This window comes from Rhyacophila brunnea, unplaced genomic scaffold (assembly GCF_057557595.1).
Source record: "Rhyacophila brunnea isolate RB1 unplaced genomic scaffold, BYU_Rbru_1.0 scaffold_4, whole genome shotgun sequence".
In the NCBI taxonomy this organism is placed as follows: Eukaryota; Metazoa; Arthropoda; class Insecta; order Trichoptera; family Rhyacophilidae; genus Rhyacophila; species Rhyacophila brunnea.
Window position 1 is genome coordinate 10,255,439 of NW_028233068.1, and position 20,345 is coordinate 10,275,783.

Consider the following 20,345-nt stretch of genomic DNA (forward strand, 5'->3'; position numbering starts at 1 on the left):
AAATGGTTAAAAAGAAATTTTTAATAAATAAATTAATATTTGCAGATATTGACATTATTCTAAAAGTAAAAGATGAATAGAAAAGTATTGTCTTTTGAATATGCACTGTTTCAACGCTTTATATAAAAGCAACTGTTTTCTACTGTCTATCATTCTATATCACTTTATCAATGTATTAGATCTTAAGGTCTGTCAAATCAGCGCATCAAAAGAACACTTCCTTCTACGATTTCTTCAGGTCTTAATCAACATAATTGATTTTAAATTCAGATTGGTTTGGCAAGCCATAGCTTATGCTCTATTGAAAAGTTAGTAATTCACTAGTGCGGTTTTGTCGTTAACTCGATATGGTTCCGAATATCGAACATTCATAAAAATGGTCAAATGTTTTTAGTGCAAGCAAGCATGAAGATGGAATTAAAGCGCTTGTCCCATTTTCTCAATTAGTGTTTGAATTCTGTTACACCACGGGAGGGCAATTATTGAACGAACCAGTGTCTAAAGCTATTGAAGCGGCCCGCTTCGATTTTGTATGAGAAATTTTATTACTGCTTCGATTTATGCAAACGCAACTAAAAGTCATGAATGCTTTTGAGTTTCACATGCTTCCCCGGTAGAGGCACTAGTTTGTCGCTGCGCCTGGCAGTTATCTATTTTAATTTTGACAGATCGAAAACACTAAAAACAGATTGAATGGCGTAATGTTTTTTGGTTTTTAAATATTATTGTATTGTGTTATTAAAGTATTTATTGTTATTTTGTAATTAGATACATACATATTATTTAATTAATATTAGGTTTGTAAAATACATTGCGATTTCAGTTTCCATTCTCGTAGGTATTTACCATTATAATATCAATAATAGGTACCTACCTATAAGGTAACTAATTGACGTAAGTAGCTTCATCAAAGATAAATTAGCTACGTTCTTTAAGAATAAGTCGTTTTATTAATGCTATTATAACGGTTACTAATAAAATGTGATAATGTCATTCATTACCATATTTTAGGTTATTTTCTTATTTACATGTTAACTTGAGCTGTCATACCATGTGAGCATAGACAAATAAATAATGTTAACTCTTACGCGACCATAAATGCCCAATATTTTCACTGCATTATTGGACAATGTTCGAAGCACTATGTTTACTTTTGAAGCTATTTCGCGTTTTCAAGCAGGTTTTCATATTTTGCGATACTGCTTCGTTAAAAAATTGCCCCCCAGGTTGAATTTGGAGCATTCCCACTTGGACTTGAAACATGCAATGTGATGATGTGATTGTTTCTCACCTCGGTCCTTTGCTGCAGTCTCTTGTTGAGCTCGTACACTCGGTAGTCGGGCTGTCCGAAGTAGGGCGTGTGCCTCCTGGGAACAGGGACAGATCTACGGGTAAGAAACCGTAGATTTCATGTACATGTAGTGACTTTGTATGTGTCGTGTCTGATGGTCTCGTCTGACTGCCTCGTCAGTGATTAAATTGACTCTTACAAAACTCAAGAAGTTTTCAATTGGAAACGCTTTTCAAGTAAGCAGATAATTTATAATGCGTTCAATCAATGTTCATGACAAAAGAGACTTTGGTTAAATTATTAATACGGTGACGATCAATATAATATCATGAATTTAAGTTAAGTGTTATGTAAAATGCATGTGAGATGAACGATTTAATGCTGAAATGTATAAGGAAACTAAAGTTGTTCAATGTAGTGAAGTGTGATGTGTACTAAATAATATAATGAATCGCTTATTTTTAAAACAGAAGGACCAATTTATTAATTTTAAAATTCGATGAGTGGGAAACAAATATTAAATTGCAAAAGATTGAGTATATTATAGAACATGCCTATGCAAGACGTCGGTTGAGGTCCACCAATAAAGTAAATAAACTACTAATAAATTTTGGATTGACAGCCTAAATCTAAATTGAAAAATATCACTGTCAAAATATATCTATACTTATCAAAGTCCTTATTATCCAAAATTAACCACTTATTATTATTTTTTTTAATAATAAAACCCACAACAACTTCAACAGTTGAAGAAAATTAGAAGTAGCTCATGGTTTGCATAACAGTTTCATTATGATGTGACCACTTCCCAGACAAAATGTAAATAAATGAGAAAATATTACACCAAGCGATATCAGACTAATGCAATATTATATCAGCTTGTCAAAGTGTATACAAAAATACATTCCAATAGAAGAAATCATTTTGCTGGATTATCCACACATAATTATTATGTTTGTGAAATTTCAGAGATACATTGTGTTATTCAGGTGAGTTAATAACATTCTTTAATCTATGAATATTAAAACTACCTATTCCACCAGAAAGTGGTTCAACCAAAGATATCAATCATTGCACAGGACAGCGTCAGAATCACTTAGTGTAAAAGTTGATAAATAGGAGAATGTGGGTTATAATAATTATTACCCACTAGCATAACATTGTATCGTAGATCATGGATCATAATAACCTTTGATACCTATGACGTATGTATAAGAAACCAATATCCTGAACATTTGAATGGCCAATCACTGATTCACCATGGCAACTCATTTTTTTAAAACGCCATTTAATTGAATGTCTTGACATTTTTGCTTCACTGCAACTGCAATCATATTTAGTTAGACAGCCATTGTTTTCATATTATATCTTTTTATCTATGGTTATTACTGTTGTGAATCTTCCTAGCAATAAAATCAACTGGTAAATGTGGGTATGTCAAATGGGGTTATTCAGCCTGGTTTTCTATTTTCTGATTTTTTTTGTACTACGTATATGGTTCTATATACTTAACTGTAATTATTAAAAATAGTTAATATTATTTATCTACATTCTAATACATTGATTTTACTGATACAAATATGTAGGCGTAATATACTGTCTCACTTTAAAAAAAATCCGTCAAAAAAAGTCATTATCACTATTACGAAGTAACAGCAATGTAGTAGAATAATACTCATAACATCTGCTGCAAACATTTTGAATACCATAACCCATCAACAATCACCTTTTTGTATGTTTTTGCGGCATCAAAAGTTTCTAGGCGGAATTACCCTTGTTTCACTGACCCATGCATACATTTTGTAGATTGAACTTAGGGGTGTGCAAAAAATATAATTAATTATTTTTTGTACATAATATTATGATATTATGTTCTAACAAATTAACATGCATATTAATCAGGTAGGAATATAATGTATGAAACTATTGTTTTTTTATGTTTTTTTTTTTTTTTTTTAAAGAAATATTACAAAAAGTATCTTTGTAACTGAATACAAAAACCGATTTAATGAGGCCTCTTACATCTAATGACAAAATAGAGACCAATACAATTAGTATGCTTATGTGTATTTTTATATTTTAGTACTTTTTATACAATTTTATTAGACGCAAATTGGTTTATTAACGAACAAATAATAATAATAATCGCGTTGTTATACCTATATTGGCATTCCACTATTAAATAATAGACAATTTAATGTATTTATTGATATTATAAAATAATGCAATTATTTAAGTGTTCTGACGACCCTACCCCAGGCGGAATAACCCCAAAACTTCATGTCGCTCTTCGGTACAAGTCCGCCTGGCGTATTTTAATTTTAGTCTTTAAAATTCAATTTATTTAAATATAACTATGCATTCTAATTGCTAACATATAATGGAATGGAGAGTAAAAATATCAATATCATACCTACTGTATTTCTGATAGATAAATGATGATTTTTCGACAGTTGAAAAAACTGCATATGCACACACCATTTACAAAAGTCAAGTTTTATATTATTAACTAACGTAAATTTATAGATGTTTAAAATGTACAATATGACAAACTAACAATTGAGAACAAGGTTATAAAGAAATATTTTTTCTACCCGAGTGTAAAAATAGGTAGTGGCCATAGACTATAGATACATCTAGACGCCACCCGTTGCATTGCTAAATGAAGCTGCGTGCCATGCGTTTGGTTTGTGAGCGAGCGAACGCATTCGTCTACAAATGTTCGAGACCATAGACCATTTCGGTAGTGCTCGCCCAAAGTGCTCGCACTAGACGCTCAGAATTAAAATATAATTTCCTATTTTTTTACGTTATATAGTATTTTTAAGCGGTCAAAATGCAACCATTAGGTAAAGATATCCATAATTTAAGTTATTTTAAAGAAACACTAGGTCACTGATATTAAAATATATAATAATATACTTACAAATAAATTATCACGAACATGTATCAACTTACCTATGAAACGTAATACCATCTTCTTGCTTATCAGTACGGCTACCATATTTTAATACAACACACAAAACCATGTTTCCTACTTAATTAACTAAAAATATTTACCACTGACTTTATGTTTAACACAAAAAATAGCAATTTAGCAACACGAGCTACGACGCTACGTGAAGCGATTCACCGCGATTTGTCAGCGATACTTTTGGAAACTACCTAAAACATATGTAGACCTTTTATCTTTATCTAGCGCGTGTCGCAGAGATTATAAGGGTGCCGAATACTTTCTCACTCGCACTCATGCATCGTTTTTGTTCAGGCCTTGGTAGTGGCCATACAAATAAAATATTTTTTACTGGGCGGAATAATACTTGGCAGGCGGAATAACCCCATTCGACGGTAGCAGTTTAGTTTGATCCCAAGATTTGAGAAACCCTATGGTGTAAGGGTGAATGTAGAAAAAATATAAATTGTTTAATATAAAAAAAAATTATAAGTATACAATTTTCATATGTTGAGTAACCAGTGAAAATTTTGTGTTCAAAACCACCAGCTTACGAATATTATGTGCATGTTTGTCTTTAACTTTCTAAATATTTTCTTCATAAAATGCAATATATCTCTTAATTACTATTTTATGTGTTTTACTTTCAGTATTCATCTCACTGTCGGTATCGGTGATTAATATAAAATTTCTAGGATAATATAAGTTTATTGGTACATTTCAATGACATTATTAATGGACGACGCACTCAGCACAGTAGCTAGCAAGTAAATTAGCGCATAGCGACATTCGCACGTGCATAGGTAGACGTCACGAAATATCCATTATGCGATATCACGCATCGGGAATTTATAGCAATATTACATTTATTGTAATGGCGTTAGAACAGTGTTTCTAGTATCAATGTTCGTTTGAGCGAACTCGTTCGAACCGAACCATTCAGCAGGCCCGACAAAAAGCATCGGGAATTTATAGCAATATCACCTTTATTGTAATGGCGTCAGAACAGATTATGCCATTCGGCAGACCCGACAAAAAAGTGGGTCATTTTTTTTCCAGATGCTTCGTCCATATTAATGTCATTGGTACATTTGTATATAACTATATACTTAAATTTGACACAATTTTTTACAACGTACAGGGCGCATTTTTGTAGTGCTTCAGGCGCTAAAAACACATAGTTTCACTTCCGCCCTTGAACAGGCAGACACCACACTAATTAATATGTTATAAGGCAGCGTTAAAAATCTTTAGGTATGTACCTATATAATAAGGTGCTGCAAAACGAAAAACTTTGAAAACCGCTGGTTATCCTATTTTATTGTGATATAATATACTCAACAACATTCACCCTAAAAGCAGATCGACTATGAATGATTTAAGAGACATCCAAGCTATTATGGTGCTTCAAATAAAAAATGCAATTAACTGCTCAACAAGAGGAACAAGGGAAATCTAATTATATTTTTAAATCTTACCACATTTGTTGGAAAAAATAGCTGCATGTATTTTTAGAATATTAAATGAGTTTTTGCATCACAAAGTTCATAATATGTACCTGTCAAAAATGGATGTGATGGAAATACTTAAATAAATAAACAAAAAAATAGAAATATGTATTCAAGACGTGATAAAATGTTTCAAAATAATGTAATAGACCAGTTCAAAAAGTCCCAAGTGGTTTTTCTAGATTCTAGAAAGACTCCTGTACCAGTAGCGCACCCAGGATTTAATATTGGGGGGGGGGGCAAGGAGGAGAATGTAAATTAGTCCTATAGGCTCTTTTTCTTCTTGACAGCCTAATTTCTAGTTTATCGGTCTTTTGTCTATTGCACTCGGTGTACCTACACCATGGTCCCCACATTCTGAAACGGGCCCTCAAGCTAGGATATTTGGCGGGCCCCCTACCTACCGCTAAGATTAAAGGCAGTGCGAAACACTACATTGACGTTTTTCAAATTGTGTTTTAGTTCAAATTAAGGGTACTTATACAGTGAATTATTGGCGGTTTTTAATACATCGACACATAATAATCAAAAAATATATTGCACAATTATATAAGTAATTGAAAATGTTCATGGTCATGAAGTATAATAGCGCCTTTTTTTACTATTAAAGTTAATTTATGGTGTGTGTTTATCTCACTTATCTGGTCAACCCGACACGCCGGGTCCCCCACAGCCCGGGCCCCCAGGCTAGAGCCCTGTCAACCCTCCCCAGCCATGACCTACACCACTACGGAATTCGGGTGGACACCGAGAATTTTTTGGCAGTTCCATTAGGGATTGGGTTTCTAAAAATACCTGACATTAGTGTTTCGAAATTTTTGTGTTAGAAATTAAAATCTAAGAAATTTGTCTAAAAAGGGTGCTGGAGAATTATTACAAATCATTTTTTTGTCGTGTTTTTATTTGTCTAAGTCCAAAGGTATAGTTTATTGGCTTTCAATGTCAATGTTTAAAATCATTCTGATAATTTTCATTTTTTGGGGGGTGCCAGGGCCCCTTGCACCCCCCTGGGTGCGCCACTGTCCTGTACACACAAGATTTAAAGAGAAATATAATTGTTTATATTAGTTTTGGGGAGAATTTTTATGTTTAAATCCTAATATATATATTGTAGAATTTAAGTAATAAAAATTACATTATAAATGCCAAAATAGTTATTCCTGGATTAATATTAGTAATAATTGGAATCAATCATTAATAGCACATACTTGGCAGAATTCCATTTTACAATAGTATAATGATAACCCCTCTCTGTGTCCTAATAAATTCCGTTGCCGACTGCCCTGTCGCATTAGGTTACCGTAGAAAGATACTAGACATCGTCATAGATTTATAGGTAGATGTTTCGGATGTTTCTTATTTCCAACATAATATATTTAAGAATAGAAAGCGTTTCCTACAAATCGATCATTTAACATGGATGTAAGAACACCTAAAATATAGAGTGTTTGAAATGTATAAGTATAAACTGAAATAATAATATATAATATTTTATGAACTCGTGTCACTTTACTTGACATCACAGATCATGAAAGGTTAATAATATTAAATTTAGTCGATATTCATTTCGGTTCCAATACCATTAAAGACATAAATCAGATCGTAATTTTTCAAGTAAGTAGGTACTTATTCAATAATTATTATATTCATCAGTCATCACCTTACTATCTGATTGTAATGATGCAACAATTGGTATAATATTGGATTAATTTATTTTTTAATTTTCGTCTTTGCGTATTAAACTCGTTTAATTCGTTCAGAAGTAGGTATTAAAGTTATGTTGTTTTTTTTATATTTGGTCGCAGCTCGCAACTAATGACAATTAGTAGCAAAATTGAAAATTCAGAAAAATTGCATTTGCGACAAATTTACCCTCGATAGGAAAATAAAATATCTTAAATTTGAAGTTATAAATTCGCCCGCCGAACGATTACCGTTGGTATAACCCTATTGGTTATACCTACATCTATAATTATTAAGGGGGGACATGCTCGTCGAAGGTCAAAATTGAGTTTTTATTGTATTTTCAAACCATGATCCTGGACACTCCTTAAACGTTGTAGATAATCTATTTATATAATTTTAAAGCCTTATTATCCTTTATAGTTATTTTAAACATTTGATGACTGCATAAAGTATTTTTGTTACATAAAATAGTATTCTTTTAAACCTCTCGCTCTAATGTTTTAGAATATACTCATATTTCGGTACATGACTGTGCAGTGGTGCTAAGATTTTTTACATTTATTAATTTTTAAACGCATTTATAAAACCATTAGTATAATTTATTACGAGATAATTTTTGTAAAATATTCACGATAAAAAAATATATTGATAATCTCTGTGATCCCAAATTTGACAAGAATTAGGCATTTTATTATTCAAAAAATAGGCAAGATTAACACATTTGAAGATGATTCTAAAGATATTTATTATAAGCTATGTCTTTGACCATTCAAGTGTGATAAACATCTTATGAATAATGATTGCTTTATAATAATTATTGACCCAAGAATAAGGTAGTGTTTTTTTGAAATACGCCATTTCTTTTGTCATTCCCTAGTAGTTAAGCTACAACATACGGCCGTAGCCATAAATTGACAAACTATAATTAAAGTAGGGACTAAAATTATGTTAACGCGCGTGTTTGAACATGTACCTAACCGAATTTATTTTAATTTTTTTTAAACGGTACATGTTCAAACACGCGCGTCAATATCATTTTACTCCCTACTTCAATTATAGTTTGTCAATTTATGGCTACGGCCGTATGTTGTAGCTTAACCACTGGGGAATGACAAAAGAAATGGCGTATTTCAAAAAAACACTACCTTATTCATAGGTCAATAATTATTATAAAGCAATCATTATTCATAAGATATTTATCACACTTGAATGGTCAAAGACATAGCTTATAATAAATATCTTTAGAATCATCTTCAAATGTGTTAATCTTGCCTGTTTTTTGAATAATAAAATGCCTAATTCTTGTCAAATTTGGGATCACAGAGATTATCAATATATTTTTTAATCGTGAATATCTTACAAAAATGATCTCATAATAAATTATACTAATGGTTTTATAAATGCGTTTAAAAATTAATAAATGTAAAAAATCGTAACACCACTGCACAGTTATGTACCGAAATATGACTATATTCTAAAACATTAGAGCGAGAGGTTTAAAAGAATACTATTTTATGTAACAAAAATACTTTATGCAGTCATCAAATGTTTAAAATAACTATAAAGGATAATAAAGCATCAAAATTATATAAATAGATTATCTACAACGTTTAAGGAGTGTCCAGGATCATGGTTTGAAAATACAATACAAACTCAATTTTGACCTTCGACGAGCACGTGGGCCGTTAACCGTTTAAAAAATGGTTACGGTGCTGCGCAGCTGTAGGTTTGGTATGACGTCTAGGCCTGCCGCCCGCGAGCATGTGTTCGCGCACGTGCGCACTGATAAGCACCGTCCACACGGATACAACGTTCGCAATAATATTATACTATAATAATATGTAGCGTTAGTAAAATTATCACCGTTGTATAGAAGAGAATGCAGAACCCTGGGGGTTGGGCCTTGACTTCCTCATCCAAACTCCCCCAGTCCTCTCTGTCAGTTTTTATAATGGTGTCAATATTTTGTGACTTTTTCAATAAGTGAAACTTTTTTAAAGCAATTTCGACGGTTTCGGAGCGAGTCCTGCTTATTCGAAAATCGGAAAACAAAAAACGCACACGGGCGGCGTAGAGCCACCAACGATTCGGTTGATAACCGAGCGCTCTGCCAACTGCATCAATTTATTAATTTATTCATTGAGAGGCCGTGGCAAATGTGATTATTTTAATCAGGAAACTCAGAAATAATGATCTCGAGTGTGGAAAAATATGGGATAAACTTAAGCACGTATAAAGAATACGCTTGTCGTTCGTTTTGACAACTGCTCTCGTATTATGTACTGACCAGGGAACTCAGAAATAATGTGAACTGAAATACACAACGGGTAAGGCGATAGCAGGTAACCGACTCGAGTAAGGAAGAAGCCGGGTTAAACTTACACACGTGTTAAGAATACGTTTTACGTCGAATACTAAAAACTGCTCTCGGTTTATGCATTTACGCTCATTTAGTGTTGGTGTATTACACACACTATTGCACGTGCATAATGCGTGCTTCATTTTCGTAGGACACTCACACATTCAAAAGCCTGCTTCACCATGTGGCGAATTGAATATTGCCTATCGGTGTTCTATTTATTATCTGTTCTGTGGTACTGACGCTCATTCGATATTGGTGTATTTGATGGTTGCAACACACACTACTGCACGTCTATAATGTGTGGTTAAATTTCGTAGGACACTCACACATTCAAAACCCTGCGTCAAAATATAGTGTATTAGGTAGTAGCCTATCGGAATTCTATTTATTAATCTATTCTGTGGTTTTAATATTTTTTGCAATCATTTTATTATGTAGGTAGACTAATCAATACATATTAGGTGCATAATATAATATATCTTGGGATTTTATGTTGATAGGGGATAAGTGAAGACCAAAGCTCGTCCCACCCGCGTAGGTGACGAAAATTATTCTATAACCGTACTATAAACATCATGTTTAACTGTAATCATGCCAGTTCGTAGCATGGACCTTCAAAGGTAGTTCCAAAATTTACGAGTAGGTAGGTACAGATGGATGCTGGACAAAATCTATTAGGGCAAAAAGAATGCAGACAAAGGTGTGGGATTATTAGTTGACTAAAATCTTTCAATGGAAATACACCGACACACCAGATGGAGATGAATCTGTATGGATATGCCTTCATCGAGTAGTGAATTGTTCCAGGATGATGATAACGAATATGCATCTACTTGAGACTGCTTTGGGTCAACTTGGCGTGTATAAAAAACACAAGTTCATAGGCTAATAGTATTGTAAGAACACACCCGACACACAAGATAGAGATGAATTAGTTTGGAGATGCCTTCATCAAGCAGTGAATTGTTCCAGGATGATGATAACGAATATGCATCTATTTGAGACTGCTTTGGACCAACTTGGCGTGTATAAAAATTACAAGTTCATAAGCTAATAATATTGTATGAACCTCTGTACTCGTGCGGACACGGAAATAACGTGTCGCGACTCGCGATGACATGCGTTTTGTTCAGGTGCAATTTTAATATCGCAAGTAAGTTTTTCGTAAAACGAAATAGGTATAGCCAAGAACTACTGAACATTAAAAAATAGCTACAAACAGCCAAACCTCAGACTGCTCAACCGAGTTGAGAGTTGAAATGTTGATTCCACCAACTGTGCCGGTTGGTGGAATCAACATTTCGTACAAAATTAATCTTTTTTTTTAAACACTGGATTTGCCCAGAGCTGGAATTGGAACCGGAACCGAACATCTATCATATTTTCATACCTACTGGGAGCTAAAAATACTACATTACATTCCGACGTACCTACGTATTGTTTCAAATAATACCTATTTCGACAAACGATTACTTTCCGACTGCCTTTCAGTTTCAGACAAGCTCACTTTTAACTCTATTTAATCACGTAGGTCACTTCTGCTCTTGATTTTTGCCTGCTATCAGTGTTGCCAACCGCACTATATTTATAGTATTTGTACTATAATTTTGGTCCGCGTACTATGTACGATATAAAACAGGTATAGTACGCCAAAAATACTATAATTTTGAATATCGGAAAAAATATGTAAAAAGTACTAAAATTTCGATATTTCCGTTTGATAAATTGGTGCAAAGTACCTACTATAATTTCGCAATATAAGAAGATTTGGAGAACTTGGAAAAAAATTGCTCGAAAAACGTAAAAAAATCCGTTGACTTTGGTTTAAAATGAAATTTCTTGAATTCTTCGGTAAGCATTATTGAGGAGGCACCTAAATAAAAATGGGTCTCGGAGTTTCTCAAATTCTCCGTTATTTTTTTTTCTGAGAAACATATACATAAACACAAACCTATACATTTTCAACAGATGACAACGCGTACTATATTTTTTCCCCAAATACTATAATTTTGTAGGTTTTGTACTATAATTCCACTTTGAAAAGATGGCAACACTGGTTCTGGCAATACCAAACATTTTTTAGAATTATTGTTAAGTTTTGACAGTTGTTTGGATTTAGAATCACGGTGTATGGGAATCTAGTTCAGTGTTGCCAACCGTACTATAATTATTATAGTATTTGTACTATAATTTTCTTCTGTGTACTTTGTACGATATAAAACAGGTATAGTACGACCAAACTACTATAATTTTGAGAAATCGGAAAAAAAGTTGCCAATAGAAGAAAAAGAACGCCAAAATAATCCGTGAGACGCAAAAAAAAGGTGACGTTAATTACTTAACACAGCGATTTCCAAACTGGGAGGCGCGAAAAGTTTAACACAATTTATATAGCCACAGGTTTGCAGTTTGCAAATGCATAGTTTATAAAACGGCCGCTAGTTATAAACTACACAAAAAAACAGTCCTATAAAAGGTTGTTTGCAAACCTTTCTGCAAATATGTAGACTAACTTTATAATCCCTCACTTCTATACTATTGTGAAGCGCAATGGCTATCTCATAAAAAATAAATAAAAGGGTCAAATTAATCATAATGTTGAAATTTGAGGCAAATTTGTTTAGGAACTATAATTTTGTTGTTAAACTTGTCTATTTGGTTGAGTGAATAAATCAATCCAAGGACCACTAATGTATTCACTGATTTAAAACGACAAAGTGAAGGCATTCATATAAAATTGGAGCTTAGGAAATCAAAATGACAAAAAAAAAAAAGTTCGCCATGTCTCCACCTTTAAATGATTTCTACGCCAGGTATATTGAAGCAAACAAAAATCTATTTACTGAGTTCTTGGTTAGTTTGCTAATGCACTTTTCACATTATTTTATTAATATAAAAAAAGTCGCCTGTTTCCTTCTTTCACGGGTGTTAAATATTTTAAATATGTGATTGAAAAATCGAGGCCTGACCCGCTTCAGGATGTGGGGTCCATGATAGAATCCATTTGTTAATGAACGAATATGAATTTGGATTGACTACTATTGAAATTGATTGTGCTAATAAACAAGCACATCCGTCACAAATTAATGTAATATAAGTAGTATGACCTTGATGTTTTTTATCATTTTTGTATTCGTAAGTAGGTACATTGTTGACTATTTAAAAAGGTGTCTGTATTATTTAGTGAAATAAGGGGGGAGGAGGCGCCTAGATTAGATTTTTTTAAAAGGGAGGCATAGTAACATAACGACTTAACATTTGAATTTTGTCTAAGCAAACGAGACGTTAATTACCCTTTATGGATATTTTGTCTAAAAAAACAAGACGTTAATCACCCCACGTTTACTTTTTTGAAAATGCTGAAAATTATTGATCACTCGACGCGTACTATTTTTTTTGCCGAAATACTATAATTTTGAAGGCACTGTACTATAATTCCACTTTCAAAATATGGCAACACTGCCTGCTATGAATGTCTCGCGAGGGATGGTTTCTAATCCTGGCGTCCTAGAGAAATACAATATAATATAATATATGCGAGTCAAACCCATCAGGCACCATTAGCGAGGGATGCAAGACTAGTCGATGCGCTCCCTAAATATATAGACATTTTCAATGATGTGCTGTGCATTTTGTTTTTGAAACTTTATTTTACTCTTAAGTATGTACCTATACAATTATTTGTTTTTTATTTTTTATTTTTTGTTCTCTCTTGTGATATATGTAAATATCATGTTGTGAACGTCCTGAATTTTGATTTGTTATGTCCACAATGTTTTGTTCTCTGAACTAAATAAATAAATGAGGTTTTTTTACTATTTTTTTGCGATGTCCATAATAAGCTCTACAGTCTACCTTATAAGGATTCCTTCAAAAAAACAATACATAATACACATATTATGTAGGTATAACTAGTTGGTGGGTAGGTATAAGTAGTAGGTACCTATATTTATGTTTTTTGTAAAAAAAAAAAAAAACCTGAACTGAACCCATTCGATTCTTCCACTTGAACCGAACCAGGAACGGAATCTTTTTTCAATAGGGTTCCAACAGCTCTGGTTTTCACAAAAAATATAATTACCCCGAATAGAATCAGTATTTCACAAACATGCTAGTTAGTAGGTACCCCCTCCTTCTGATAGATAGATTTTACCGACATATTAACATACATATACCTGCGCGGGGTTTAGAGGGGTCCATAATACTACATAAATAATTATAGTAGATTGCTAACACTGCACGAAAAAAGTTCATCCGCGTGCCCTTCCAAAACATTCGCATATGGATCTACGCTAAAACTAATCATTATGTACATACAATATTTTATGACATAGGTACCTACAGTAAAAACAAAACAATGATTCGGTTCGTGGATTGTATGCGTACGAATACGTATACCGTTGTCAGCGCAGTCGTCGCAACATTGTCATCGGCTGAAAGGTAATTAGTAGCACTAGTAGGGCTAAATATCCGCACGCACACCATCGACCAACCGAATCATTGTTTACCCCCCTATGGTAGCACCAAGGGCATTGCGGTTTGGCAAACACTGACTTTAAACAGCATTCTATGCATCTAGGATGATTAGGTACATAATAAAAAAGATTTTTCAATGGTTTGCACAAATCAGAAGCTCGACCAGATATCGATTAATCATACAGACACTTTGACTTAATACTGCCACCACTGAAACAAAAATATATAGGTAGGTTCACTGCGAGATTGATTGCTGAAATAAAGATTGATCTGTTATTTCGTGTTCTGTGATTCGTATGGATATATTTTATGTAGAAACTTATAATAATGGCTTCAACTAACAAAATGGTTTAGATATAATATGTAGGTATTAGCAATGATCGTGCGACGTGATTTGACGACCCCTAATAGGAACGATGTATATAAATAGGCATTCAACATGAATTATCTTAAATTTAAATAAGAGACAATTAAAAAAAAACAACTTCACATCGGGTTTGGACTATGCTTAGCCTGGAGGAAATCATACTAGGTACTATTATTTTGTATTACATCCAATGTTGCCAACAGAAATAATTCTTACCTACTTACTTAATTTATAATTCGACGAAAAATGTAAAATACTATAATTTGACGCTAAATATGCCAAAAATACTATAGTTTTGTAGGATTGAAAACAAAACACGTCCCTGTACAACAGTTTTTTTTAGAAATAATAAAGGTGTAAATATTATATAGGATATTTACATACATAGTAGGTATGTTATCAATAGGTATCTTTTTTTACTATAAATCAGCATAGGATAAGAGGGCAACACCGATTCGATCTTAACTAGGTACCTATTATTTTTTTGAAAATCTATGTAATGAAAAATAATTATTTTTTTACGTCAGCCAGAGCGGACGTCTTGCTTTGGTTACTATGCATTAGGATTAGGTACTGTTATTTGCGAGGACACGTGATTAATCATTTAAGTGATTTTACAAGTGGGCGTGGGGACAACACACGACTCAAAAGATTGGAGACAAGAGGGCGCTAGGCTGCTCACAAGGAACACAGTTTATGACCCAAAATAACAAACATTGAATTTAAACGGTAATCACTAAGTAGGTATAATTTATTATATTTATTTACCTATTTTTATGTAGTGAACGTGCTCAATGTATAGGAACAAACGTCGCATTTTAAATATGTAGTTTTTAATTCTATTTGATTTTCAATAGATCACGTTTCACTTTATTTAGGGGGGGGCGCTAATAAATATAAGTACCTACGTTCTAAAAAGAGGTAGCTCGGAAATGTTTAGGAAATACAAAACTAAATAATGTTGGTTTGTTATACTGAAAATAAACTTATTCTATGTCCCATGGCTATATAACCCTTGGTGGGTCTTGGCCATGGCCTCCACAGGGGGGGTTGATAGGGCTCTAGCCTAGGGGCCCGGCGTGACGAGTCGACCAGATGAGTGAGATAAACACAGACCACAAATTTGCTCTAATAGTAAAAAAAAGTCGCCTGGAGCTACGAGTATTTTGCTTCAATGATTATTAATAATTTAAATATTTGATTGTACGATGCAATATTTAACTGTGTTCCAATACTCGACAACTCCATAATACAAATGGATGGGATAAATATAAAAAATCGCTAAAAATACACCTTAATTTTACTGCGCACACCATGGAAAACGCTAATGTAGCTCGTCACACTGCCTTTACCCTTCGTGATAGGTAAGGGGGCCCGCCAAACATTCTATCCTGGGGACCCACTTCAGGGTGTGGGGGCCATGGTCTTGGCCTCCTTCAAAAACTCCCTCCATCCTGGACGATCCAGCGCCGACACTCTCCAATTGCTCCATCAGTAAGTCAATATCTACCACATTAGTCTAACGTTGGCGTTTTTCTTGCCAGATCTAGCATTTTTAAATAACTTGCAATAATCGCATTGGCACCGCCAACAGCAAGGTAACCATATATTTCACGCTTTCGCTTCGACCGCGAAACATCGCACTTTACAATACCTACATACATTATACATTCCCCATACCCAGACACTTTGAGTCTAGCAATAAATATCTGGCCCAGAGGTTAAAGCAAACGTTTGATGCGTTTGAATTAGGAGTGTTACGTACCCATTCATAGGACCAATCCCACGATCCAATCATGACGACCTGACGAAGAATAAGACGTAACATTCCAATTACAGTAAATAATTTGTATTTTTTTCCGTTTCTTGGGGGCGGGGGGTGCGGAACCGAAGCCCCCTCTTAATTTCTTAGATGTGGGGCCTTGCAGATTTGCTATCGGAGCCTTTTATACTTCTCACTCATCTTGCCAATAAAACAAATGCCATAAGTAGTACAATATTTTAAGGCCATGCATTAGTTGAGGCACGGTCTAAAAAGATCGTTGCTAGGCGATGTGCGGATTGCGGGTCGCGGGTGAAAATGACGCCTGTCAAACGAAATATTATTTCTCATATAAATCCAACATACGTCCATTTTATGTTCTGTTTATTATTCTATTAGTATCAATAATAATATATTCATTGACATGTTTGCTTTTTAAAGTAAATGGGTAAAGTTTTTAGTCATCTTTACACGATTTTAGAATTAATTGGCCCGTCGCCATCACGCAGCAAAGTGACGTGCGTCCGACTCCACGTTCTCTCAATGAATGCGAAGCAAGTACAAATTTTCGTCGCGCGTACAGTTGAACATTATTTGGCGTTTCACTGATGCGTCACCTTAAGCAATAATTAACTACCAAATTTCGTATCCACAATCCACATGAATGTTTAGTTGACCTATTTATGCAAGAATAAATTCTTCTTGAATCTTTGAACTCATCAAAATAAAGTTGTTACGCATGGATAAGCTGGGGGGGGGGGGGGGGGGGGTTGGGATACGGGACACCACAAGGAACGAAAAAATACAAATTATTCAGGTGAGTGGAATAATACGTCGTCTTCATTAGGATATCATGGTTTGGCTGTCGAACAGCTTTCTCAACGGGCAACGTCCACTCAGCTCGGCATTCTACGACACTCAAGACTGCTTGTGTCAGTGGAAGACAAAGCGAACTATACAAACGGACACTAAGGATCTAATTATGACCGTTAGGCCAAGCGCATTCGATGACCACTTATGGATGGTAGGTGAGCACTCAGTTATTGCTGTAGACCAGGGGCCTTATGTTATAACTTGCGAGTTGAAGTCTCCCGGTCGACATGACTTCATATGACATCATTGTGACGTACTACCGGAGTGATAATAGCATTCGAGAAATTAACGCTACTCAAATACTGGCGTTATCCATTGTCCCCCATACACAAATAGGTGTTTCAGCATAATAATATCTATGGTGAGCAGTGTGCGTTGGGCGGCTTGCCTCGAGCGTGTATTGGCTTACGTCACAATTACGTCATGTCGTCGAGTGACTTCATATCACAAGTTATAACATAGGGCCCCTGGTGTTCGTCGCTAGACTTAAAGTGCAGAATGTCTGGGTAGGGGGAATATACCCCGAAATGCGGTTGACGCGATGAAAAGATAGTGGGCGGGGAAAATTCGAAAGTCAGTGGCACCTGCTAATTTTTTTAACCCCACCCCCTACAGCATAAAAAACCAATAAATCATTATTCAACATTTCCCGAAAATCTCGAAACGGACTCCCGCCATACTATGGTCCTGTGTGCGCGCCTGTTTGCATAGTAAACAGTACACACGCGCTGCCGAGAAGTTTTGGTCGGACGGCACCTAACTACAATCTGACTCGATTTCTGTGTAACTTATTTGGACGATAGTTTCTGTAGTCGTAGAGGCATCCACAATAAATACAAACAAGAATATTATTATTTCTAATGAAATCAGTGAAATCACTATGACGTTGACGAAAAATTATTCTTCCGTAGCTGACAGACAGCGGGGACAGTCGCAGAGAGTCAAACATAATTGATTGGGTTGTTGTACTGAATAATTAATAAAAAAAAACCCCAATGTTAAAATAGAAAATTGCCAAATATAAAAATTAGCATGATATACAATATATCAGACCAACTGAGTATTGGACAGTTTTGAATTTAAAAAAAAATGTAGATATGGCTGGAAAAAAAGCAAATAAAAATAAATAAATGGTGGAGCACCATTCCAGTAGAATGTACTGTAAAAGTGTGTAGATACTTGTACGCTTGTATAAGCGACGTAGAATAGAGGTAACGTCTACTTACTCTCGTGTATACGTATACGAATGTATTAATATATGTAGCAATTGAGGTGCGAGTGTATTAGTGCGATTGTGAATGGGAGGAATTGACAACCATCGCAGGTGAAACACACTTGCTGTCTTTCGACATGTATAGAAGAGATAAGTACATACGAAATCTATCCCTAATATCAGGTCTTTGAGGAGTATCCCTAGAGCTGGTGTTCGGAGCAGTGGAGCAATGGGATTTGTCCAGCTTCGGGGGCGTGCACGGCATGGAATATTTTGACTGACCAATGCTTTCAGGTATTTTATACACCAAAACTACTAATAAATAACACAAGCCTAGCACTGAAAGACGATTTGCTGGTAGAAATTCCATTCACAATAACAAAATTAAAGCGATGATTGATGTTTACAACTTTCAAGAGAGTTTTTTTAAACTTTGGTAATACGACATAATATTATTATGTTTGAAACTTTGAAAATAAATTGAATTCAGATGTTCAAGTCTTATTTATGCAGAATCAACAAATTGTTACTCTTCCCATAGCTTGTATAAACATTAATAGAGCAGCGATCTCTTTTTTGCTTCAATTTCATATGTTTGGGCTCCATCTCTATAAAAGAACGTTTTAAACTCTTCTACTGCGAATCCATGCATAGTGTCTTCATATTCAAGTAGCTGACTACGTTATGGATTTTTTTAAATTGCATTGCATTGGATGCGGTATTTAAAATCTACATAATTAAATTAAAATAACACATTAATACTATCGACCGAGAATACTTGATGGAATTTAAATTTAAATCCATTAGAATTTAGATAACACAAGATGAATAAAACAATAATAATGTCCTAAACTCTAAAACAATAATCCCAGATGACGGTCCGATATAGCAACCTTCACATTTGTATAGACCGCTTTTCCAAACAACGTTCCTCATTCGAGATACAGGAAAAGTTGCGTATATAAAAGTGAAGGCTGCCATATAGGACCGTTATTTCGATCTCGGATTCAGACGTGAGGATTGGGACTATAGAAAAACCCTTTTAGTGATATTGTATTAAAATAATAGCACGTTTCCGCCGAAACGAATGTACAGTAGTGTCATTGAGATATATTATTCGGCTTATATTTTGGCCAACTCTTAATTTAGAGCGTCAGAATTTTGCGCAAAAACAAAGTAAATTAGATTCGTAACTATACTTTAATAACATGACATTTGGTAATTTAATTTTGTTCCTAGCGTTATGGCGAAAGAAAGTTTAGATCAAAATTTAAACGATGGACAAGCATTTCCGAAATATGTAGTTACAAAACATAGACGATCATTTATCTTAAGAGAATGGTCCATAGGGTAATAGTCTTGAGAATCCAACACACTGGTTGTGACACTTGGCCCAAAATCAAAGCCCAAAGTTAGACAAAAAAGCGATAATAATCAATAAACATTGATAAAAAAAATGTTTCCTAATTTTAAATACAAAAACTCATAGTATGTATGGATATTTTAGGACGGAATAAAATACTGACTGGGTGACAAACTGTTTATATGTGGGCGGAATTTTCCACTATTGGGAGCATTTCCGTACGTAATATATTGTAATAGAACTGCTGGATATCATTTGTAACGTTTAATAATATGCTGTAAGTATGAAAACTAAGTCCGAATGACGAACATGTGGCATGGAAAATATGAGAAAACTTTATAATTTACGTAATAACGTTTGTTATATAGATATTTTTTACGAAAGGATGAAGGATGCTTTCGTTTACCAAAAAAGTAATAATAACACGTGAAAATGTAAGTAAATATACGTAATAGTAAACAAACAAACCGTCATACGCAGTCGTTGCATAC

General features: G+C 34.2%; 1 protein-coding gene across 11 annotated transcripts in view; it reads right to left on the reverse strand.

Moving 5' to 3' along the window:
• The window catches only part of Chi (LIM domain-binding protein 2 Chi), an 85,012-nt gene that overhangs the window by 4,765 nt on the left and 59,902 nt on the right, over window positions 1-20,345 (reverse strand). For 7 of the 11 annotated variants that reach the window (XM_085954031.1, XM_085954025.1, XM_085954035.1 and 4 more), the window contains exon 4: window positions 1,292-1,385. In XM_085954031.1, coding sequence (XP_085810157.1) covers window positions 1,292-1,385 — 94 coding nt within the window. The remainder of the gene's footprint in view (window positions 1-1,291; window positions 1,386-20,345) is intronic. The other 4 variants (XM_085954033.1, XM_085954029.1, XM_085954034.1 and 1 more) reach the window with 1 other exon arrangement.